Raw genomic sequence first — 27,187 nt, 5'->3', positions numbered from 1 at the left:
ATATGCGTTTATGTTTGATGTATGACGTACCAAAATATATGAAATTTGAAGCTTGTATTTTATGATATGGTCTTTAACTATGCAAATAACTTAATACTAACTTAATAAAAACGTGCACGTTATCATCAATACACAAAATTATATGCAATTTTAAGCGTGCATTCTAAAGATATAGCCTAGTTGCCGAAAATCATTAATTTACGCAAATTACTCATTACACTGTGGCAAAAGGCGTCACAGGATATGTGTTGTTATGGTTGATGTATGATCTATTATCATATTAAGATATATAGCTTAATAACAGAAGATCATTAATTATTCAAATTACTAATCAAATGTATAAAGTGTGTCAACATACGCCATAGTACATGTGGGTATTGTTATGGATGATGACAAACTATACGAAATTTGAAATTTGCATTCTTAACATATAACCTAATTGCCAAAAAATCTTTATTTTATGCAAATCATTGATTAAAACTAAAAGCTGTATCAACAATCTTCATAGGACATGTACGCTTTATTATGGGTGATATATGTACCAAATTATATGAAATTTGAAGCTTGCATTCTTAGGATATCGCCTAATTATTAATTATGCAACTTATTTGTTAAAACTAAAACCTATGCCAAGAGGCTTTATAGTATATAAGGTTGAAGTAAGTACCAAATGTTGCAGCATTTGAAGTGTGCAATATTGAGATATGGCTTTACTACTGAAAATCATTAATTATGCAAATTACTCATTATAGTTATAAGCTAGATCAACAAACTTTATTGGATATATGCGTTTTGGTGTGGTCAACGTATGTACCAAATTATGAATGTGATGTATGCATTATTAAGATATAGCCTTAGTACTAAAAACCCTCAATTATGCAAATAATTAATTAATGTTCATTGGATGCTTATCAATGTATCTAATCAGTTCTTACCATTACCACATGGAAGATGTGCAGCAAGTTTCATTAGAATCGATGCAGTAGTTTTTGAGGTAGTGCATCCACAGACACACACACACACACACACACACACACACACACACACATATATACATACATACATACATACATACATACATACATACATACAGACAGACAGACAGACAGACAGACAGGCAGATAGATACTACAAAAAATACATTGCAATGCCTCCCCTTACAGGAAGTAAAAATAAACTGTAGAACATGCCTGTAATCGATGAAGGGGTTGAACATAAATGACGACCTAAATTTCCTCCGATGATCTCAACGACAGTCTTGTAATGTCAACTGCCGTCGCTGTGAATAATCAGCTGTTCTTTAGAATGTGCAAAACTGAAACGTCACTTCATATATGGATTCTTATCATATTTGATGATTCATTAATCAGACAGGTCTTGTCACTGTTCACTCAACTCAGTGAAAAATTAAACCACTAGAGATGAATAAATTATCACATCTCAATGTCCGTCTTTTTACCAACTTCGGAACTAAACATGTTTTTTTCACTCTCGAAAACATCGACATAAATTGGGAACTGTTGGGGGTATTAATCAGCTTTATCGGGCGAACACGACGTATAATATCACGGTGTCTGTAGATTTAATCTTCTACGAGCAGTTAATCAACTAAATACACTCTAAGACTTGTATACATGTGTCTTGAAGGAAGACAATTTGAGTATCTACAAGAAGATTACGCCTATACCTTAGATTGGGTTGCAGGCTTTCAACAAATTGAACATGAATATTTTACAATATAATATTGTTTATCGGGAGTTAAATACGAATAGTATTAATACAATAATTCTGCAGGTGACAAATCATTTTTATCCGCGAGCAAATATCACGACTACGTTTAATGAAAGTAAAGACACCCGAAATTCTTTGTGAAAAGGTTAACGACTACGTACGTTGTAATAAAAATATAGAGAGACACATGACATTCCTCAAGATTTTGAATGAAGGGTATAGTAAATCGGTGTCGTCCATTTAGTAACTCTAATCATGATCTTTTTGTTTTTAACCTAAGGGTAAAACTTCCATCAGATGACAGAAAGTGTATATTGCTCGAGGTCGTGTTTTCATAACCAAAAGAAATGTACATGTATGAAAGGAATTGTAGGATTATATCAAACCAACTATGTGGTTCAGTAATGGTGTATTTTCTTGAGTTGTTTGTGTAACGACCCAAATCTTGTAGAATGTGTATGCTGAGTACATGTATTAGTAAATCTTTATCTCATTGCCAGACACCGAATGGATGTTTTTTCCCCATTGACATTCTCCCATTATTAGAGATGGTAAAGCCTTATCATAATTTCCAAGTACTCACAAAAAGGACAGTAATGTATCTGCCACGGGGAAGTGCGTTGCTATTGACTTTAGAAGGTTCTCCATCTTATATAGATGTGTTGCAAATAAGTAATACTCAGTATTATCGTACACCTTTGTGCAATGAATCTAGCGTATATCTCCCCAGGTCAAGTCAGTACTGTTTAACACTAAAGTCCTAAACAGTGCATGTTTCCGTTAACGAACTCTTCAGTTTGAATACTGTTCTTCCCTGCTCTAAAAAGTTCTTCCTTTGTGTAAAAAAAGTCATATGTTTCAACTCAAAGATTCATGTCCTGAACAGATATCTGATATGTTGTTGCCATAGTAACCAAATATAGGAATTATCTGAATAAAATTGCTTCTAGCAAAACATGAAAGAACTGCCATTGGCCTTGAATGATCACTCCAAGATTCTCTAACTATATGTACAAGTGTCAGTTTACTAAATGTTCATAGCGATTATTAAAAAAAACACGAATTTCCTATCTATGCTCACATATTAGTTAAAAGTGCTGTACTCACCGGTTTTTAACACAAAACAATGATAGATTAGTTGGCGGAAAGGTGTCACCATGTGCGTACGTACTCCATTACCACTTTGGAACACTGCAAGGTCTTCAGTTAATTTGCTTGATGGCAATAAAACATTTGAAGAGCAAATATTTCTTTTCATATAACTGTAATTTTCGCTTCAGCAGTTTCCAATTTGTGAACCACGGTACAAAATCAATAAGTGAAATGAAAAATGTGAAGATGCAATTTGAGTAGAGTGCCGTGTATTTTGTGTACGGTATTGACGATGCACTCTAATAGACTACAATGCAAAGTGTAGCCAAGCCTTTGTAATTAATTGCTTTGTATTTCATCTCCAACATTTATGATAATTGTGTTTCTGGTGTTACCTGGCTAATGTAACACCATCACAGTCATAGATATCGGATAATTAGTCGCCGTACAGCCATATTTCATTGCTTGGTTTTGTTGGCATGGTAACGACAGTAGGACCCGCGACGAATTGGGCTTATATGTTGTGATGAACCATGGCAGTCTTTTTTTCACTTTCACCACGGGAGACCCAGGTCGCACTTCAACTGAACGTCAGAATACGTAAATTACATACACACAGATAGATAGATGCATTGCTTCTAGTCACTCCTTGATGTAACGTCAGCTGGACATGATGTCAGCAGTTTTTTCACCAGTTTTTAATTTTTGTCGTTTTCAAGGTATACACTGTCGGTGGTAGCAGAGTAGGAATGTGGTTGAATTAATGGTAGTAGTAGTAGTATGGCTGAGTGCAGCACCATTCAACAACAGCAGTAGAAGTAGTAGTAGTAGTGGTAGTAGTAGTAGTAGTAGTAGTAGTAGTAGTAGTATTAGTAGTAGTAGTAGTAGTAGTAGTAGTAGTAGTAGTAGTGGTAGTAGTGGTAGTGGTGGTGGTAGTAGTAGTAGTAGTAGTAGTAGTACTAGTAGTAGTGGTGGTAGTAGTAGTAGTAGTAGTATGGCTGAGTGCAGCACCATTCAACAACAACAACAACAACAACAACAACAGCAGTAGAAGTAGTAGTAGTAGTAGTAATAGTAGTAGTAGTAGTAGTAGTAGTAGTAGTAGTAGTAGTGGTAGTGGTAGTGGTAGTAGTAGTAGTAGTAGTAGTGGTGGTAGTGGTGGTAGTGGTAGTGGTAGTTGTTGTTGTTGTTGTTGTTGTTGTAGCACTGGTATTTGTAATGACAGTGACACAATAGCAATGACACTTACAGCGGCAGCGACAGTGACAGTAACAGTGACAACTATCTAACAATGACAGTGACCACGAAATTAACAATAACATGTAACAGTTACCATGACAATGGAAGTTACAACAGCACTGACAATGTTAGTGACAATAATGATGAGTGACAATGACAATGACAATGGCAGTGACAATTAGTGTCAATGACAGTGACAATAACTCTGTGACAATGATTGACAATGACAGTGACAATGGTAGTACTAGTAACAGTGGCAATGACAGTGACAATTACAGTAACAGCGACGATGACAATAAGTGACAATGGCAGTATCTGTAAAAGTAACAATGACAATGACAATCACAATGACAATGTCAATGACAATGGCCCCGGCCGTGACAATGGTGATGACAATGACAGGGACAATGAGTGACAATGGTAGTGATAATAGCTGTGACCGTGATAGTGACAATAATAGTAATATCTACAAACCAGAACCTGTCTTAATTAATCTATCAGAAACGATAAATGCCAATTAGTGTGATTTTTTATTTTTATTTTATTTTTTACAATTTTTATTTTTCATAAAAGTAGCACAGAAACTAATATTAACGATCAAATATATCAGTATATCCAAACTATAAAGGATATGACCCCTAGCCTTGAACTTAGGTTTCTTTTAAACTCTTACGTAATCACACACACCCTCAGTTATAAACTTAAAATTTTTACTTAAATACCAACCGCTTTGTAAAAATTAATGTTTCAGTGTTTTGACACTTTTTCTTTTTAAAATTTATTTCGAGAAAAAAAAGAACAGCACAAAAGGCTACACCAGACAAAAAACACTTTTTTGACACTTATTCAATCAAATATCAGTGAAGGAAGAAAATACAACATCTTCAGGTAAACAGGAAGAAGCAAGACAGGAGGAAAACTAAAATATTAAACGAAAGAACACGATTGTTTGACCAATAATTGGAAAACAGGACAATATCAAGTGCTGGCTATTCGAAGCAGAAAAAATACAAAAGTATTCCATTTACAATTTGTATAGCGCCCGCTTTGGCGTAGAAGGTTGAGTGCTTCCAGATGACTTTCGCGATAGTACATTTGTTTTGCCTGTGCACGGAAGCAAAGCGTAGACACAGCAACAAAGACGGGGAGCAGTTGCTGTTCTAAAGCACGTTCACTAGCTGTATTTGCTCTTCTAAGTAATACACAAAGAAATTAGAATGGTATAGTACACCTCCTTTATATACATCGAAGGTAAGTGGAGTAAATATTTCAGTATATGATGCATGTATTTAACAGCAGTGCATGTCCCGGATGTCAATATTGGCAGACGACATTCGAATCTAATAACACACACATCAACATTTATGTTTTTAGAATATCGTTGAAAAAGATTGGCAGTTCAATCTACATGTGTATTATGATGTCTACAGTGTGGTTGAAACTAAGATTCAAAATGTTTGATTGATCATTGAATCTAGTCAAACTGAAGAACGAAGGTTTCCCTCGATGTCAGATTTATTGCTAGAATGAATGCATGCTTAGTGCTCTGCCTTCATACGGTACAATACAGAAAAAGGAACCATAGCGGAGGTGATGTACGTGTATATAAACCCAGAGCCAAGAGCTTTTGTACAGCCTATGTGCTTTCTCTTTGTAATCAACGTCTTCACTTACAATGACAATGGAGATGCCATAGCAAGGAAATGAGCCAAAAAATGCCATGCCATGAAGTAGAAAAAAAATAGCCTACAGACTGTTTTATACACCTCCGTATACTGTATTCATGCCCTTGAAGCGTGTTACACACAGCCTTGAGACCCTTGAACTTTGCGGCGCATCAATCAACTCTTCGTTTTTACAATGTGGGTGGCAAACAGCTATTTTACACTAACCATTCGGCATAATTAATGTACCCTACCATGCAGACGTACGTCAATGGTTTCGATTGTGATACGAACTGCATGATGATATATGCTATGCACTATCTATCTCGTTGAGTCTAGTTTTATGCCTGATTTTGGCCGAAAAAATACACAAGTAAATCAGTCTTAAAATGTATACAATATTAGGATAAGTGTCTGTTGTCTTCTAATTCATGCAATAGATGATAGCAGAGTGTTATTAGCTACGTTGCCCATCATGTAAAAGTGTTCTAATAGTTATGAAGCGAATAACAGCGCAACTGTAGTAACCCATTTTCTTCGGCCCAGGGCGTCGTGTTCTGCTAGCAATTTTCTGATGTTTCAAAATCTAATTGACCGTGTGATTCCCTCGCATGAAATACTTTGGCGCCCACTCGTAGTAGTAAGGTCATTTTTGCGCAGGTGTACCTTACGGTATCCTTTCAGTGTCATGTGTATTTTTATATTTCGGAGATTTTAAGCGTTTAGCAGACAATCTGCCGCCACCAATTTTGATTCAATGTATCTGTCGCTGTTTTAACCCGTTCTGATATCATAATATGTTTTTTTTTTTTGGATTTGAAAATCGAAATATTTCATACGTAAGGAAAAAACAAACATTGAATAAATTCGAATCGTAGCATATCGATAATAGTTAAATTTCACTGAATGTAGGATTATTTGTAGTTGCAGTAATACCTTAAATCTGGAGTGATAGGGACGAGATCTTGCCCACAAGAGGCCGAGAAACCAAGTACGCGATACATTCACGATTGTCAATGGTATGATAATACAAACCCCACGATAATGCATTGCTCATGCAGTATTTCTTAGATAGGTGTTTTCTTGTCGATTGGCTATAAAATGCTGTGACTTGAATATATTAGAGCACATATATTTCAAATACTAATCTTGTTTATTAGCTTACTTGCATTCATTTTTCTTAACCCACTAGGACTAGTATTCCGAGATTCACAACTTGATAAATCATAGGTTCTTCGTCTAGATTTCACCCTTTCATTTAATATGAAAATACAAACAAATTAATGGAAAAATTTTGATGATGTGTCAGAGATGATATGATAAAGGTGCCAAAAGAGAATAAAGTGAAACAATATTTCCATTTTTTCGCAATTTATCATACATGTTGTGATATTCTCCGACGATACATCAAACTACAGATTAATGGTTAGACACAACTGTTACAATAAATATGATGTATGCATTGACAAATGTATTTCTTAAATGTATGACGACAGATGGTTCACTGTATTACTGTATATCGTTGACTCTTGGATTAGGAACACGTTCTGCTGTAAGGGACGGACATCAATTACAAGGGGGAGGGGAAGTATTTTTGTATATAGGTTCATGTTCAGTGCCTGAAAATATTGACCCTCCCCAAGACCTTGCCCAAACATGACTTATCTCTACCACCCCTATGTCATTCAAGTATCTGTGAACAAAAATATCATTGCACAGAATATAGTGACCCACTCAAACACTTGCAAGAAAAACGGCAACCCTCCCATAAAAAACCACCCTCCCACTGTGTATTGTGTCCACTCCCTGATCTTGTATTGGTATTGTACAGGAAACACCAGTTTCTGTTCTTTGTAACATACAGTAACAAAATATGTCTTGTACAAATCTTATTTAGTTTGACGACGGTGTAAAGAAAATAGTGACTGTCTCTATATGGTGGGACACTGGATGATAAAGCAGTGTGGGAACATACATGTAAAGTGTATATAATAATTACTGCATGGCCATTTGTATATCAGAATGTATAATTGGATCATTAGCATAGTAATTGAATTTATGTTTCAAAGTTTTAAACCATACCGCCATTACAAGTCACAGCAATTTAAGTATTCCATTTCATATAGCGAGTAGCATATGGCCTACTTGGCATGTTACATTTTACTTTGCACCATTATGAGTGTGTCCAATGTTGTAAAAGTCTTATTAGAGTTTGTACCTTAAGGAGTTGTAGATGGCATAGCGCTATCTCTTAGTGGTATTTGATACGTACATCTTACAATTGAAGCCATGTGTATCGATTACTTCTTGAATCAAAGCCTCGTTTAGTATTAAAACGCTCGAGAGAAATTATCTGAAAGAATCAAGGTCAGTTGTCTACATAACACTTAAGGGTAGGATCGGAGAATATGGATGAAAACTATTTCGCCTATAAATGATGCGAATGCGCAGTAATATCGTATTTACGACTGCAAGTTCTCATCTTCAGACTCTCCTCGTTTTCAGGTTAATCAAATCCTACATAACACAAAGATTGTAGGGTTAATAATGTTGGCATAATCTCTAGGAAAAAAACACTTGTTTAGAAAAGAACCAAATCTACTTGTACACTCGGGGGAATAGCCATACCAAGGTTTACTCCCCAGTCGGGGAGCTCGCATGGGAATATCTACAGTCACCATTTTGTGAAGTAATTTGAGCTTATTCGAATTGCAAGTGCATAGATCGCTGTTGCGAGTCATATACTTAAAATGTCTGACTAGAAACACTTTCTTCTTTCTTTTTACAAACGATGTATTATAACTTACGTTTTGATACTACTCCCGGTCTTGTCTCAACGAATGGTCAATAAATGCTAAATGTATATGGCATGTTCATAATGAAAATGAAAAAAAAAACAGTATTGATCATACTGCCTGACGTCAACAACATTCCCAATAGTGAAAAATAATCAAGCACTTATCGTAAGTTGTTTATCTTGGAAGTATTCTACGGTGTATTGGTATTAAAGAGAATTTAGTATGTAGTTTATAGTACATGCTTTCTTTTATGAGCACCCACGTATTCATCATGGGTGAAAGAAACCGTTCTCATTCAACGTGATAACCACTTTAAAGTTAACGAACCCTACTATGGCCCCCTTGGGCGAACAGTTACCTGAAGAAACCACCTGGATGCATGGCGTGATACACGTACGGCATATGTAGGCTTTCATAGATTACTTTATCTCCATTGATTCGATTGATTTGTGAGTTGATCGTTACACGGCGCCGTTTTCATACTTGGTGTGTTCGAGTGAAATGTGCGCCTGAACACGCACCAATAGTCTTGTTATATATATGTACAATCTTCACTAAGTCATACACGGATTCCCCGATTAAGTATATTTAGAAGTGGATAATTCACCGGCAAGGTGGTCTTAAATTGTAACTTAAAAAATCAATAACACACTAAACAGGTGGACTTGTATCTAGTGTCGAAGACATAGTTCATCACTTGAAAACATTGAAGCGAATGTGTCTCGGGGAATATATACATTTGATATACATGTCATGCGATATGTACCTCAGTCGTACACTATTCTAGGTCGAAGCGCTAAACGTCGGAAATGTGCTCAAGCCTTCCAGAAAAAAAAACTGAGCGAAGAATTTGTTTTTAAGGGACGTTTAAGTGTGATACACCCACAATATGATGATATGTATATGCAGTCTGATAAGGGACTTATAAGTGTAATGCACCCACAATATGATGATATGTATATGCAGTCTGATAAGGGACGACTTTTAAGTGTGATACACCCACAATATGATGATATGTATATGCAGTCCGGTAAGGGACTTATAAGTGTGATACACTCACAATATGATGATATGTATATGCAGTCTGATAAGGGACGTTTAAGTGTGATACACCCACAATATGATGATATGTATATGCAGTCTGATAAGGGACTTGTAAGTGTGATACATCCACAATATGATGATATGTATATGCAGTCTGATAAGGGACTTTTAAGTGTGATACACTCACAATATGATGATATGTATATGCAGTCTGATAAGGGACGTTTAAGTGTGATACACCCACAATATGATGATATGTATATGCAGTCTGATAAGGGACATACAAGTGTGATACACCCACAATATGATGATATGTATATGCAGTCTGATAAGGGACTTATAAGTGTGATACACCCACAATATGATGATATGTATATGAAATCTGATAAGGGACTTATAAGTGTGATACACCCACAATATGATGATATGTATATGCAGTCTGATAAGGGACTTATAAGTGTGATACACCCACAATATGATGATATGTATATGCAGTCCGGTAAGGGACTTATAAGTGTGATACACTCACAATATGATGATATGTATATGCAGTCTGATAAGGGACGTTTAAGTGTGATACACCCACAATATGATGATATGTATATGAAGTCTGATAAGGGACTTGTAAGTGTGATACATCCACAATATGATGATATGTATATGCAGTCTGATAAGGGACTTTTAAGTGTGATACACTCACAATATGATGATATGTATATGCAGTCTGATAAGGGACGTTTAAGTGTGATACACCCACAATATGATGATATGTATATGCAGTCTGATAAGGGACATACAAGTGTGATACACCCACAATATGATGATATGTATATGCAGTCTGATAAGGGACTTATAAGTGTGATACACCCACAATATGATGATATGTATATGAAATCTGATAAGGGACTTATAAGTGTGATACACCCACAATATGATGATATGTATATGCAGTCTGATAAGGGACTTATAAGTGTGATACACCCACAATATGATGATATGTATATGCAGTCCGGTAAGGGACTTATAAGTGTGATACACTCACAATATGATGATATGTATATGCAGTCTGATAACGGACGTTTAAGTGTGATACACCCACAATATGATGATATGTATATGCAGTCTGATAAGGGACTTGTAAGTGTGATACATCCACAATATGATGATATGTATATGCAGTCTGATAAGGGACTTTTAAGTGTGATACACTCACAATATGATGATATGTATATGCAGTCTGATAAGGGACGTTTAAGTGTGATACACCCACAATATGATGATATGTATATGCAGTCTGATAAGGGACATGCAAGTGTGATACACCCACAATATGATGATATGTATATGCAGTCTGATAAGGGACTTATAAGTGTGATACACCCACAATATGATGATATGTATATGAAATCTGATAAGGGACTTATAAGTGTGATACACCCACAATGTGATGATATGTATATGCAGTCTGATAAGGGACTTATAAGTGTGATACACCCACAATATGATGATATGTATATGCAGTCCGGTAAGGGACTTATAAGTGTGATACACTCACAATATGATGATATGTATATGCAGTCTGATAACGGACGTTTAAGTGTGATACACCGACAATATGATGATATGTATATGCAGTCTGATAAGGGATTTTTAAGTGTGATACATCCACAATATGATGATATGTATATGCAGTCTGATAAGGGACTTTTAAATGTGATACACTCACAATATGATGATATGTATATGCAGTCTGATAAGGGACGTTTAAGTGTGATACACCCACAATATGATGATATGTATATGCAGTCTGATAAGGGACATACAAGTGTGATACACCCACAATATGATGATATGTATATGCAGTCTGATAAGGGACTTATAAGTGTGATACACCCACAATATGATGATATGTATATGAAATCTGATAAGGGACTTATAAGTGTGATACACCCACAATATGATGATATGTATATGCAGTCTGATAAGGGACTTATAAGTGTGATACACCCACAATATGATGATATGTATATGAAATCTGATAAGGGACTTATAAGTGTGATACACCCACAATATGATGATATGTATATGAAGTCTGATAAGGGACTTTTAAGTGTGATACACCCACAATATGATGATATGTATATGCAGTTTGATAAGGGACTTTTAAGTGTGATACATCCACAATATGATGATATGTATATGCAGTCTGATAACGGACGTTTAAGTGTGATACACCCACAATATGATGATATGTATATGCAGTCTGATAAAGGATTTTTAAGTGTGATACATCCACAATATGATGATATGTATATGCAGTCTGATAAGGGACTTTTAAATGTGATACACTCACAATATGATGATATGTATATGCAGTCTGATAAGGGACGTTTAAGTGTGATACACCCACAGTATGATGATATGTATATGCAGTCTGATAAGGGACATACAAGTGTGATACACCCACAATATGATGATATGTATATGCAGTCTGATAAGGGACTTATAAGTGTGATACACCCACAATATGATGATATGTATATGAAATCTGATAAGGGACTTATAAGTGTGATACACCCACAATATGATGATATGTATATGCAGTCTGATAAGGGACTTATAAGTGTGATACACCCACAATATGATGATATGTATATGAAATCTGATAAGGGACTTATAAGTGTGATACACCCACAATATGATGATATGTATATGAAGTCTGATAAGGGACTTTTAAGTGTGATACACCCACAATATGATGATATGTATATGCAGTTTGATAAGGGACTTTTAAGTGTGATACATCCACAATATGATGATATGTATATGCAGTCTGATAACGGACTTTTAAGTGTGATACACCCACAATATGATGATATGTACATGAAGTCTGATAAGGAACTTATAAGTGTGATACATCCACAATATGATGATATGTATATGCAGTCTGCTAAGGGAAATTGAAAAAAACAACTAAGTTTTGTTTCTGATAACATGACTTCAGAAAATAGGGGTGGTAGGTTAGAATGTTATTTAATTTTACTTTACATTTTTAAAAATTACTTCGACCCCCAAGATAAGATACTCGTCGGTCACAATACTTCCTTGAGTGTTTGATGAGGTGTAAAAGAAGTATAAATGATGACAATTAATATAAGTTAAGTAGACGAACATGTTATGCAGGTTATAGTCTAAAAAGACCTGAAATACGATTTTGTTTTAAAACGTGATACAGATGAGGCAAAGGTATGAAGGTATACACAGAAATAGAAGTAAATTGTTACCATTTTTACCTCTGCATGAAAAAAGACGTTTGGGGTCGGAGGCTTAAACTAGGTTATCGGAAATACACTATTTTTTATTTGGCTTAAGAGAAATTACTTGTTTAATAACTCACGCATACACAAATACAACACTATACAAACGCAAAAAGAGCAAAAAAATATAGAACACAGCAGAATTAAACTGTTAATAAAATACGTCATTGATTTCTGAAGGATTATTTCCTATTTTCCAAATTAGTATACATAATCGTAAGAAGCTTGGCTACTCTAGGTCACAGATCGCGTAATGGAGCTATGGATTCATAAATGGTTGTGGTATGCATTGAAGTCATTTATGACATTGATTGATTAAAAAGCAATTCTCAAACATATGTTCTACAATCCTGCACACTCCTTTAGGCAAAGATGTATTAGATTCATTCTTCATCTACATCGATAGCAAGGAGTAAAAAAAGTATTTCATTACGCTCGGCCCTGTTTGAAGATTAATCCTAATTGAACAGACATCAATCAATCGACCTTCATCCGTGTGTGTCCTTTCTACCGAATATTTACCGTGGACTTCTCTTACTACTGTCCCGTCTTTCAATCTTCGAACTGAAACATACAAAAGGATGTCATATCTTTTGACTGGTCGCCATGGAAACATAAGTGAGCTGGTACGATACCATCCATTGTGAAGTGTCTACTTCAATATATATTTCATCCCGCTGATTGCGGTTGTCAAAAACTATCGAATTTGCTTGATTGTATTATCAAAATTTCAGACTACGATGAAAATAGACAGTGCACATTAATACACAATGTCATACAAATCTTTCAATGAACAACTCATTGACAGCATGGTGCTATCTAGGTCTTCATATCTGTCAGACTCATAAATGGAGTTGCCTATATATGTACAATAAATGTCACCGCATAGAGATCAAATATCATCGCCGATATATCTCTATGGATTAAGACTTTGTCATAGCCAAATATCACTTTAGCCTGGAATCCATGCGGATTGGATTTTTTACAGTCGTCTTTCCAATCACGATTGGAAAGACGAAAGACAAATTGAATAATTGATTGGAAAAGACGAATGTAAAGAATCCAATTCTCATGGATTCCAGGCTAAATAACACTGAAATACATATCCAACCAGTACATGCATCCGTGCTGGGCCATTCTTTTACTGCATGTCGTGATAACAAGTCAATCATCAAAATATAATCAGAAACAGCGACATTCCTTCAAAGATAGAACGTCTTTAGGAGCTCATTGATCATAGTTGATTACTGAATGAGACATTTACACCACGACTACACACGTTGTGTTTATCCGATACTATTTATGATGTTATTAGGAGGTCATCCTAATAGGTTTTTGATGGACAGGTTTGGCACTGTTCCCAGACACTTAAATTTACACCTTATCTCAACTATGGGTGTGATCAAAAACACGTTACTTTGAAGATTTGATTCCAATAACTGTAACCTTGTCAGTCTCTGCGCACTTCAATACAAAAGCAACCCATTGAGTTTTAGCTAGACCATATTCATATTCAGATGATTAAAGATCATAGAACGTATACTAAGATTTTATGTATATTTACAATCACAATATATTTCATGTTCAAGCTCGTTTGAGAATCAATAAACACTGAAAACAGCATGTTTTTAAACAGGTTTACACATGGTGAGTGCTAGTTATGCCGAACGTTATACATGGGGAGGGAGACATGTTGGAAAATGGGGCCTTTACTCGGGGTGAGTCATTTTAGTTTTGAGCATCCGACCTGGGATCGACCGGCGGGAGGTAATTGTCAGAATACCGGTCTTCTTCTATGATTTGAATTACACAACACGACAGAGTGTTTTGTGATGTCGTTGACGTATGTGTCCAACATGTCAGACCAACCACATGCTATCGTCTGTGAGTGATCGATGCAAGGCGTTATATGATTTGGTTTGCCTGCTTCATGCTGACGGACTTATGTCAGACATTTTTGGTAGATTACTAATTCCCAGTGCTATAATATATGTGTGCGATCATTATTTTCTCAAGCTGCTAATCCCGGATTAAGTTTCGATAAGTCGGATTTTGTTTTGATGGATTAGTTTCGATGAACTATGTTTGATATTTCGAACATGTAACACTGCATTAAACAGAAACTCTACAATGAATATATATTTTCTCCAACATAGTTAGCAGTGAAATATCGAGTTTCATAAAATGGTATGTGCATATACGCAGTGGTAATACCCTAGGCTAGTAGCATACAGCAGGATTTCTGACTGAATAAGCGTCATTTATCTCCAGTTCAGATAATGACGCTAGATGTACACATCGACAATACAAAACCCACTATGACTTGAAATTCACATTGATAGAAGTGAACGCAGCTCTGGATATATAAATGTATATACGCTGCGGGGTTCCGACTCGTCGTTAGACAAGAAATGACAGAATACACAAGACGTAGGTTGCATTTAATGATCCAAAGTTGTTTTCTGTATTTTATGTAGTCATTAGCAAGGGTATGGGTGGATGTTATTCCCCCAATTCCGTGCGAATCCATGCGAATGAAATCTGTTCGCAGTCTCGCTTAGTATTTGGAATGGGGTAGAAACCATAGCGGAGGGGAGACGACGAGTCGAAAACTGAACGTGAATGAGATTGGGTGTTTAATATAGGGAGAGAGTATATATTGGCGTGTATATTGTAAGAATAATATGTAATGTGTCGTAATAGGTACCGTGTCATTAGATGTTGTAAACTACAATGTGTAATGACCGGAGAATCCTTTACTTACTGCATTAATCCTATGGGGGTTAATAAACCACACATAGTATAGCTCTCAGGTCGAATACAACACATCATATCTAATTTATATGTCTAAATACTGCAAAGTGCACCCAGCCCATTCATTTCAAACTTGAATGGAATATTTCAGGAGTCTGAAAACATGATATATGCTTTCCATCCGGTAACTCAATCTTATCTCTTAAATATAAATCATGTGAGTACTAGAGAACAATGGTGATATCCTTTTCATCGCAGTGATTTATCTATATATATGTAAATGTCAGTGAGATCTACATCAATAAAATCGTAAATCGACTAGCAACCCCAGATAATGGTTAATAGTACCGAAACAACATTGGCTCGAAACAATTATGTTAGAATAAAGATGTTTAGTTAATGCACACCTTATGGCGAATTATTTTTGTTACAGCTTATTTTGGTTTTCAACCTCGTTCAAAATAAAGTCCATCTGATATACTTTCATGTAATGCTGGAAGATTTCGTACTCGTATATATATACACGCGCGCGCGCGTACGTACATACATACATACATACATACATACATACATACATACATACATACATACATACATACATACATACATACGTGAGCTAGAAATACAGTCCGTATGTCTTCATAGTAAAAGAAGATTAAGATCATTTTTCGTCTTACATATTCCAGTAATGGGTTCTTTCTGAGTTATTAACACTATTTACTAGTTTCTGTATATATTATTGCCTTTGTTAGACTACATTCGTCGCACAGGACTAGGAGAAGTCATTCTCATTATACTTCATATGAAACTTTAAATCATATATCATTCTAAGAGTAGAAAGGAAAGTGAACGAAATCGCCGATTATTTAGTGTTGGAAAGGACCTAAGATACATACATACATACATACATACATACATACATACATACATACATACATACATACATACATACATACATACATACATACATACATACATACATACATACATACACACACACACACACACACACACACATACTACATATACATACATACATACATACATACATACATACATACATACATACATACATACATACATACATATATAATACATACATACATACATACATACATACATACATACATACATACATACATACAATGTATAAGACGGCAAGATGAATACAGCGGATATGCATATTGCAGGAGGTACAGCAAAGAGCCATTACAGAACGATGCAACCCGAGGATTCTTTTTGATGAGTTCACTGACAACAGTATTGAAATTTGTCGAAGACTTGCCATGTGAAAGCTGATGAAGGACGTTTTTTTCGCAATTTAAGAATGTGATATTCGAAGTCCCTTTAGAATATCAAACGGACATTGTCATGTTTACTATATTTACTATTTAATATTGATATAATGAAACCAGGAATCATATTCTAAAGGCTGTAGTTGCCCCCCCCCCCCCCAATCAATTTCGTACCCCATTCCGTTTTCCATTGGAATTCAGCAATTGTCAAGTCTCTTAGTTTTCGATGTGAATCATAGACTGTGAATAAATTACTGACAACAATGAGACATCCTTAGGCATATAGAGACATAAAGGAGAATATAGAAAAGTAAATTTTGGGTTGAACAGGTGTTTGACGTATTTCGTATATTATACGAGAGATCTAATTTAAATACAGCAGCGAGCAATATAATGATCTATTAGTATTATCAATCCTATGAGTGCTGTCTTAATATGGTCATTAGACAGTCGGACACGTGATAAAACATATAGTTGGAGCTAAATAAATTGTTAATGACGAACAATCTTGTGACTTTCGACCCCAAGTACACAGAGTGGGGCGAAGATGTTTTTTTTTTCGCATTGGAAATATATGATGAATGCTGGGTCGACTACGTTTCCAACAGCGTTTCTTCTCCACAGTGTTCATGATTTATGACCTTATAATTATACAATTACAGATAGGGTATACCACATGTACTGCGAAATACCAAAAATAACAACCTTATAACCAAATGGAAATACCGGCGAGACAGGATATATTTTTTCTTACAGAATTAATTATTTTTATCTCATTCCATGGAAAGTTATGATTTGGAAAAAATTATCCCAGGAGTAAGTTTCAGTCCCAAAGTTGCCTAAATTCATTTAGACTGCGTATAATTCATTTGTCGACAAAATGTAAACGTGAGTTGCCTCAAACTTCCAGTCCTCGCTAACACATCCCCTTTCCCCAAAGATTTGAAATATGCAATCTATGATCAGTGCTTCGGTATGATGAGATGACATCAGTGAACATCATACACCGTGCAATCCAATGATTGTGAAATAAGGCATTAATTTCAAATCATTACCCAAATTTATCAACTTCATCTCGTCAGAGTGAATTAGTAATACTGTCGCGTGCTTACAGGTACATGCCAAATAAAGTTCTAGCATGCGATTCGAGTTTCAACGTTATCTGTATTCTCGTTGTCATCAACTCAAGCAGCAGTTTATGGCTACGGATATATGCACGCTGAATTGGGAATATCTGGTCTAGCTTGCAGTCAATCTGTGTACTAATTTGTTTGGTTTTAGTCACGAATCTTTGCTTGTTGCACCAAAGGGTTGGAATTGATTTACCGCACAGAGACGTGGTACTTAGTACACACGAAATGTTAGATTACATGAGAATGGACTCAGAGGATTATATTGACTTTTATATTCACGTTCATTTGCATTTTTATTGGAAACCCTTGTTAAACACCCATTCAGTTGTGAGTCTGCAATATTCTCAGACCATTTTCGTGACTAGTACATGTGTGTTATATATAAAACATGAGAATTTATTGAAGTCAAACATGGTATGTTGTCACCTTATCGAGTATCATCAGATCAGAAAACACCTGTTTTTTCTGAAACGTGTGAGTTTTTCGCTGAATGGAATGGAAATGTCCAGATAGATTATTAAGTTTGACAGTGTATACTAAATATTTGATACACGTCTGAAGCACACGTACGTCTGGCTTGTTCTTTAGGCAGAAATAAAAAGAAGAAGTGGAATGTGGGAAATAATGACTTTAAAACGTTCAACATTGGTGGCAGCGGTGGGCTTAAGTCCTCACTAATGACTATGTTTATACTGAGGTGTACTTTTACATTTCCGACAGTACTTTAACCATCGTTTTTAACTACTTTAACAGGGGGAAGGTCACGGTTTAGAGAAAGAAAGATGAAGGGGGGGGGCTACATTTTTAGCACGACAGAATCGAGAGAGGGTCACGTTTTACGCAACAGCCCGAGTCATATTTCCCACGACCCTCCCCCAGTAATTACTGAAGGCTCCCTAACACAGATGGTGTAGTTTTATTTGTCAAACTCATTTATCGCTCGCATTGTCACTTTTATATCATACTCAAATACCTTATGAGACCACTACCAGTTGTTAGACGCGATTCAACATGTTTTAGTTGTTGGAATATAATAATGATTCAATTTGTTCTAGATATTGGACAAAATAAAATAGAATTTCTCGATTTTGAATGCAACGTTGATCCCCGGGCAATTGCACTATAGCGTAAATTACCATATAAATCACCTGCAAAAAACTGCTTTGAATGCCAGCATACATCAAAGATGGCATGATACTGATAATATCACGTTTGTAAGAGGCAAAATGACTTGCCACGTAAAATGTATTTTACCTTCAGTAAACCGTAGTGTTAACTAAAAGGGATTGTGTTGACGACTGTTTTAATAAATGATTGATATTGGAGTACAAACGTCTAGGTGTGAATTCTCAATCTATCGTGATATTCACAATTGAATATTTTCCATCATGGTTTTTCAATATGACACTGTGCAAGACGCTGATTGCCCAGGCTTCGAAATCATGTAAAGTATTTTCTCAGATTGATGATACGTGATGAAATAACTTCATTCACGCTCGGAATTGTGAGTTCTGATCAACTGAGCAGGATATCAATCAATGAAGCCATACCGAATCCCTGCAATGACTGACCTCACAGGTTAAAGACACGTACGTGGAATTTTTGTTACTGTCAAATTGTGTTTTCCCGTTTCATAATTAGTCTTTTTATGTCCTCCGCATTGCATCAACTAAAAACAACGTTGTTACGTCATCAGGTTTTGTGTGTGGGAGGAAAGTATCAAAACACAATTGCGTTACACAATTTCGCTGACGTCATTTTTCCCGTTGACGTCTATCGTCTTCATTTAGGGGCAAACATTTCCGGAATTGGACTATGTACAGTGCAGTGCAGGTTGCTGTTCACTCGGAGAAACCAATAAGAAACTGTGTAATCAACACTTTAAAATAGCAAAATCGCAATTTCTTGCTAAATTTACTCTGAATGAAGTAAACCATTTAAACATACTGCAACTAGACACTGACACGCGTTTGCATTTGATGTCTGCAGGGTGGCATGTTTAGTTCTTTTTATTCAGGCAAAATGTAGTCATTCAATCTTGCTATCTTAAAGTGTAGTGTGTGTAGTACGTATCGTATTGGTTTCTGTGGGTTTGTGTCAACTAGAGACAGTGAACAGTAATCCGCAACGCGCTGTATGAATAACTGAAAGCAAACAGAGGAACAACACAGATCTACCCTTTGCGTATTCCCAAATAATTTAAGATTTATGGTTTTACATGTATGTACTTTTCAAACATGGTTATTGTCAGTTCCATTTGTTATATGCTGCAATGGTTTTGTCTGTAAAAATATCAAAGAGATCATTATATTTTCTTTCTTTTTTGTTCTAGTCAAATAAAAAGATTATTTAAGTCTTTTTATTATAATTTGCATTGTAGCCATTTATGCTGCCGATTCCCATCTGTTCTAGCAGTAGTTCGATGTTTTGTATTTTCTTTCAGAAAAGATAAATTTGCCAATGTTAAGAATAAGACTGGTCTCAGAATGAAAACACTGTAGACCATAAGAAGATTCATTTTACACACCGACAGATTTGTTGATGGTTAAAAGTGTAACCTTAATACTAATTGGTGTTGGATTGATCTGTATTTTACAAATCAAGTAATGAAAATAGCATTTTGCCAGATTCTTACATTTGTAAATCGTCCAGTTAAACTTGTGGCTTGTATTGCAACTGTTGAACTCTCTGTTTCTTGCTTTCTGTCTAACTGTTTTCCTTTTCTTGTTTTCAGGTTATGGTATGATTTTGACAAAATGAACACTACGCTAGGATTGGAGAATCTTACTTATATCTTGTCGTCAAGCCTAGCTCCAACAACCGAGCATTATCTGGGAGGAGGGTGCGCTGAGCGCTGGGAGTCGGCACAACACGTCATATTCCATTTGGCAAATGTCTGCTTTCTTATCGCCAACCTAGCTACAAATACATTATATGGTATACTGTTTCTACACAGTTCCCTTGTTGTAGGGTTTATTCTGTTCTCAATATGGACATTTGTCGTCAAGTGTGCACTGGACGCCTTTGGCTGGAGTTTGGTTTTAATCCTTATCAACCTCGTCCAAGCTGTATACATCGTATATCGTCTAAGACCAGTAAAATTCTCGAAGGCCCTAGAAGGCTTGTATTCCGAGCTGTTTAAGCCGCTTCAAGTTCCCCGTGAGGTATACAAATCTCTGATCCATATGCCAAACGTGGAGATATTAGATTTGCCTATTGGTCACAGATACGCAGCAGAGGGAGAAACTGACTGTGATAGATTATCTCTTCTTATTACTGGCAGGTGAGAAAAATTAATATATCTGTCAATCTGTCTATCTATCTATCTATCTATCTATCTATCTATCTATCTATCTATCTATCTATCTATCTATCTATCTATCTATCTATCTATCTATCTATCTGTCTGTCTGTCTGTCTGTCTGTCTGTCTGTCTGTCTGTCTGTCTGTCTGTCTGTCTGTCTGTCTGTCTGTCTGTCTGTCTGTCTGTCTGTCCGTCCGTCTGTCTGTCTGTCTTTGCGTTACGTATGTATGTATGTATGTATGTATGTATGTATGTATGTATGTATGTATGTATGTATGTATGTATGTATGTATGTATGTATGTGTGTGTATGTATTTATGTATGTATGTATGTATGTATGTATGTATGTATGTATGTGTGTGTGTGTGTGTGTGTGTGTGTGTGTGTGTTGCATTTTGGTGTTATTTTCAGCTATTATTTTCTTGTGTGGACAGATGATAATAATTTTCAAATAATCTAGCATTGTCCATTTTTCTCTGCAGGTTGGAAGTAAAAGCGAAAGGAGAGTTTCTGCATGAGATAAGTCACTTTCAATTCATAGATTCGGCCACGTGGGAATCCTACAAACCAGGAACAAACGACAAATATCAGGTATGTAGAGCGATTTCACAAACACACATCTAGTTAGATTTATAGGTTCTCTCAGTGGAATAATCAATTATGAATTTATCGACTTTATGGACCTCCGATCATCATTATAAGGTGAAATGTCGTTCAACTGATTTAACCTGTCTAACATGAGCATGAAGTAATCACCATCAATAGCATAAACAACCTTAAAGTCAATTAAGTATGATATTACCTTGGGAAAGGGCAAGTTTCAATTAGACGAGTGCTACTGCTTTGTAACCGTCTGCGGACCACAGCCCTGAAGACTTGTAGTACGCTCAGCTTGGTGTTCCAAACCGATGTACCGTACAATTACAATCAAATTATGACAGTTCAGTGAACGCTTTTCTTTTCTTTCTAAGCGTGTTTCTCATCCTGTTATCATTTTTCGTTATTTGTACATATTCCACGTTACTCTTGGGAGATAAAACGGAGTGCACTTTAACCAATGCATGATTTCATGGTGGTGGTTCACCACAGTGTCTGTGTTGGCAAAATTTCCCGTTAATCCAAAAAAATCGCCTGTAGATGGTTTAGGCAAATTTTTGTCATTTACTTGAATACACCGATACTATTCTCAGATGAATACGCGAATGAGTATACATGAATCATTAAAACTGAATAAGCACTTGATGTCACAACTGAGGGATGCGCGTATGTTCATTCGTAGACCTTACATACAAGGGTCTATGGTTCATAACAAATGAGACGACTTACTCAACCTTCTCCGGGGGTTAATTTGTATTCACTTCAAGATAAATCTACAAAGAGATTTGTTTGCATATCGATAGTGTAGTGACACCAGTCACTTTAGTAATCAAATATAAATGTTTTAGATGCGTCTTATTCTATTGTATGTCTTAGTTCTCACCACTCAAAGTTATTGTGAAAATATATTCGTAGCCCTAGACTTAGAAATCTAGCTGCAGAAGAACAGTACTATTTTGAACATTGACATAACTATATTGTTCATAATGTTTCTAAAATGTTAAGGCTAGGGTCAGAATTTACGGCAAGGGGGGCATGGGAAGAAATGGGGAGGGGGCATGAAAAAGTTTGACAGCTCAAAGGGGGGCTGCGAAAATTCTGATGGTCTGAAAGTGGAGGAGGGGGGGGGGCGAAATATTTTGCTCATGACCTGAACCAAATTAAACCCCAGGAGCGATCGTTGACCAAGTAAATGTCTGTCTGTCTGTCTGTCTGTCTGTCTGTCTGTCTGTCTGTCTGTCTGTCTCTGTTTCTGCCCAGAATCAAGATTGCAAGAGAAAACCCTGCTAGCTAAGTATCTCCAAGTATAGGTTACAGCCGAATGTTAGACCTTTTTCGCAAATCCACATATATTTGTCAATAAATCTCTGAAGTTGATTTCACCTCTGAAGTGGAAGGGGGGGGGGTACGGTATAATTAAAATACGTGGCCAGGAGGGGATGCTACGAAAATTCTTGGGTTCATTTCGGAGGGTGCCGTGAATGTTTTTGAGAGCACGATCGAGGGGGTGCTGCTGCGAACAAGATTTCGACCAAATAATTTCTCCCCCCGCCGTAAATTCTGATCCCAACCTAAGATGGTCTTCTTCACAAATTTACATGTTTACCTTTGTAATTACACACGTTGACCTATCACTCCAGTCAATCGATGTTTAATCAAAGGATGCCGTTTTACATTCTCCAAAGGCTTGACGATATAACGGCATCATCCGTCATACATCAATTCTCATTGTTTCGTTCCGTTAATTACTGAAACCATGGTAATTGCTCCCCTTTGGGTCATTCACACTACAATTCTGACGATTTTAGTCATAGTTTAGAATTCAAAGAAAAAGTTCTTGGACTTGATTCAAATGCACGTGATGTACACTTACTAGACTTCATAAGCAGTCTCGTACGTTTTTTAACAAATTGCCGAAAGCAGGTACACAAAACTGATATATGTTGGCCTAGGCGTTTTTACCAAATTACGTAGAATATGCTAACGTGTAAACGATCGCACTCCTAGTACTACACTTACGGTTTCAATTTCCTTTTGGTGGGGGGGGGGGGGGTAAGGGGTTGGGGTTAAAGAAAGTCAATCTGATTACTGAACCATTTAAAGGACAACATAAATCTATGTGTGTTACTTCACAACATCACCAAGTGATAACTGCTATTTTTGTGTACTTCAGAAGTAACAATTGACGGCGTTGCTATTTTTTGTTTTACTTGACAGGCAAAAATCACGACAACAAATGATGACGTTGCTATGTTTTGTCTACTTGATAGGTTACAATCACAGCTGTATCTGACAGTCGTTACATTATGTGGCCACGTAAGAATCTAGAAGTATTGATGGATAAAGACGGGTATCTTTCCGCTATTCTGACCAACATGATGGGAAGAGATATATGCCAGAAACTACATTCTTTAGATGAACGGATCATGCAGCCTGAGAAACCTGCTGGTGGGCGGATGGATGTACGGCTACCTAGCCTATCCACTTTTGTAGCAACCCATGACGTCAGGAGCTTGAGTTCTTCAAGTGGTATTGGGTTGCCTAGGTTACGAAGGCTCCGAAGTTGTGATCCTGATGACGACGATTCAGGTAGGTGATAATTGCAATTAATATCTGACGGCAGTACATGTACGTGCTTACCTTTGTCATACTCTTTCCTCGAGTCATGTTTTTACAGGAAATACGTGCAGATATCATAGGTGCAAAACAACGGGGTAATAGTGGAGTATGAAATGGACTACACACACATTTACCATTCCTCTTACTTTGATGTTTGTTCATGTATTATGTAGCTCTTTTGAATTTGAAAAATAAAAGCCTTGGTATATGTTTGGATTATGAACTCTTGACTAATGTAGAGCATAATACAGTTCGACGATGGGGGAATGCCTCATCAGTTGGAGAGAGAGAGAGAGAGAGAGAGAGAGAGAGAGAGAGAGAGAGAGAGAGAGAGAGAGAGAGAGAGAGAGAGAGAGAGAGAGAGAGAGAGAGAGAGAGAGAGAGAGAGAGAGAGAGATTGTACGCAGAATTACTAAACAAAACATCTCGTGTAGGAACTTTTACATTACTATTATTCATGATGTTTCTCTCTTTTTAGTATATGTCAGTTAGTGGGTATGCCAGTGTCTACATTTAAGCTCTGCCCTAAAAAAGAGACTTTCTTATCTCCCCCCCCCCCACCCCCGCTTTTTATTGACTATTCTAACTTCAACGACAAGCATTTTATAGTCTTGCATCGATTACCGTTATCATACAACCTAGTTAGTAGCTATCAACATGTCTTAGGTTTAGAATAGTAACTTCAACTTCAGAGTCACGTACAAACTGCATGTCTGAACGACTGTGTTGACGTCACTATCACGCCATTTAATGCTTAGATGTACGCTACCCCTAGAGTGGCTATAACAATATGTTGACGTATCAACTTGTTAATGATGTTCATGATCAGCATGTCTGTTTCCATGATGACGATGTTCATGATCAGCTTGTCTGTTTCCATGACTGATGATCATCACTGGAGTAAGTTCGGTTTATATCCTACAATGATTATTGTTTTCATTCTTTTCCAGTATTCCTGGACATGCACTCAGTTCCGAATACTCCCCGAGCAGTCCTAACACCACAATCGTCACTGCTGGCACCCGAACAGGAACCTATACCCGAAGAACAAAGTGAATTATAGGGGTGGCTGCATCAGAGATTATTTTCACTTGGATCTCTTTCGATGAACTTGATCACACTCAATACAATTACCACCGAGACTCGATCTTGTATTCTGTCCCAGATACATGAATAGATCTAGAAGATAAAACACTGTTATCGATGAAAATAATATTTCCTGAAACTTTTTAAGTTTTTCAAAGTATATTTATTGTACCTAGAACTTTTGCCCTATTTTATGTACGTTGGCGCTTTTGTCTTTTCCTGGTGAAAATGTCTTTATTCTTGCCTAACCCGCTACACATTCAGTGATATATAGTGGTTTTAATTGACACTAGTGTTTGAGGTACACCATGACACTTACGTGTATGTTGGAATCTAATCTAATCTAAAGTACGGTACGACAGAGACGAGGACATGTTCTAGATACCTGAGGCGGTTTTTATTTCTCACGGTTGAACGAACGTCGAACGAACGAACTTGTAGAGGGATATAGCTCTACCCACCATATCATGCGCTGTTAGTTTTTATGGCATTGATAATACAACACGTGCCTTACAAGCTGCAAGATAAGCAAGTTTATAGTAAACACATTTTTGTATGTATTATCACCTGTGTATCATAAGTTAGCCTATAATCTACTGTTACACTTTTCGTTTTCTCTGTTCGAATGTCTATTTTGATGGAATGGCTTGCACAGTAGACCGTAGCGTTAAACTAAAGGACACCGCGCCGTGCGGATTTTCTTTATTCATTTTACAGCCCGTTTCAAGTTACTGTTCACCTGATCTGTTTGATACAACAACCATGCAGAAACAAATGACAAACTGTATATTCTACACTAATACAGCAAGGTGGCAATTTCTTGCTACGTTTTGTCTATGATTAAAGTGGCCATATGGATGAGAATTTGGTATTTATTTTGGCTCTTTATTTGATAAAACAGCTTCACTATGTTTTTCTACTTGAAAAAATAATGTGAAATAACATAAACCAAGTCCATGTTCACAACTCAATAAACAGCAAAACACTAAACAATGTGTAAATTATTTGTTATTGTACGTACAATAACAAACTTTTTTTTTTTTTTAGACTTTTTGCATCTTTTTGCAATGTATTGAGTTATGAACATGGACTTGGTATATGTTCTTTCGCTTTATTTTTTCAAGTAGAAAAACATAGTGAAGCTGTTTTATCAAATAAAAATCCAAAATAAATACCAAATTCTCATCCATATGGCCACTTTAAGAAATAAACTATCGAATTGAAACGTACTGCAGCTAGACGACGACGCGCCAACGCCAGTGTTTTGACGTCTTAAGATGTTTGCATGGTGGCAGCTTTTAGCAAAATGCCCCAAGAAATTGTCACGGTTCAAGCTTGCTATCTTTTTTAAAAGTAGCTTGTGCAGTCTCTTGGTTTCTGCGTGGTTGTATGAAACACAGAGTCGGTGAATGGTAAACTTGAAACAGACTCTAAGTTCGTGTCATCAGTACCCACCCCCTTTACAAAATTTAACATGACGTTTGTGTGTTTCATTTTACATGTAAAAGTAGCAA

The 27,187-nt window shown here is 36.4% G+C and overlaps 1 protein-coding gene across 1 annotated transcript; it reads left to right on the top strand.

Annotated features, from left to right (window-relative positions):
- Window positions 1–5,194: 5,194 nt before the first annotated feature.
- Window positions 5,195–26,618, top strand: LOC144439096 (popeye domain-containing protein 3-like). The gene is made up of 5 exons (XM_078128358.1): window positions 5,195–5,313; window positions 20,802–21,350; window positions 21,854–21,962; window positions 24,239–24,557; window positions 25,538–26,618. Exons 2-5 carry the CDS (start codon window positions 20,824–20,826, stop codon window positions 25,648–25,650), a joined length of 1,068 nt encoding a protein of 355 aa, XP_077984484.1. The 5' UTR covers window positions 5,195–5,313; window positions 20,802–20,823; the 3' UTR covers window positions 25,651–26,618.
- Window positions 26,619–27,187: the final 569 nt, after the last annotated feature.

Source organism: Glandiceps talaboti, chromosome 8 (assembly GCF_964340395.1).
Source record: "Glandiceps talaboti chromosome 8, keGlaTala1.1, whole genome shotgun sequence".
Classification (NCBI taxonomy): Eukaryota; Metazoa; Hemichordata; class Enteropneusta; family Spengelidae; genus Glandiceps; species Glandiceps talaboti.
Note: the sequence above shows the minus strand (reverse complement) of the source record. Positions and strands in the feature narration are given on the sequence as shown.

What these genes read in the sequence shown, in the direction of transcription:
- LOC144439096 (XM_078128358.1), top strand. Translation starts at nt 20,824, where the DNA reads ATGAACACTACGCTAGGATTGGAGAATCTTACTTATATCTTGTCGTCA. An exon ending in TCTCTTCTTATTACTGGCAG is followed by an intron (nt 21,351 to 21,853) that starts GTGAGAAAAATT and finishes TTTTCTCTGCAG; the next exon opens with GTTGGAAGTAAAAGCGAAAG. An exon ending in TCCTGATGACGACGATTCAG is followed by an intron (nt 24,558 to 25,537) that starts GTAGGTGATAAT and finishes ATTCTTTTCCAG; the next exon opens with TATTCCTGGACATGCACTCA.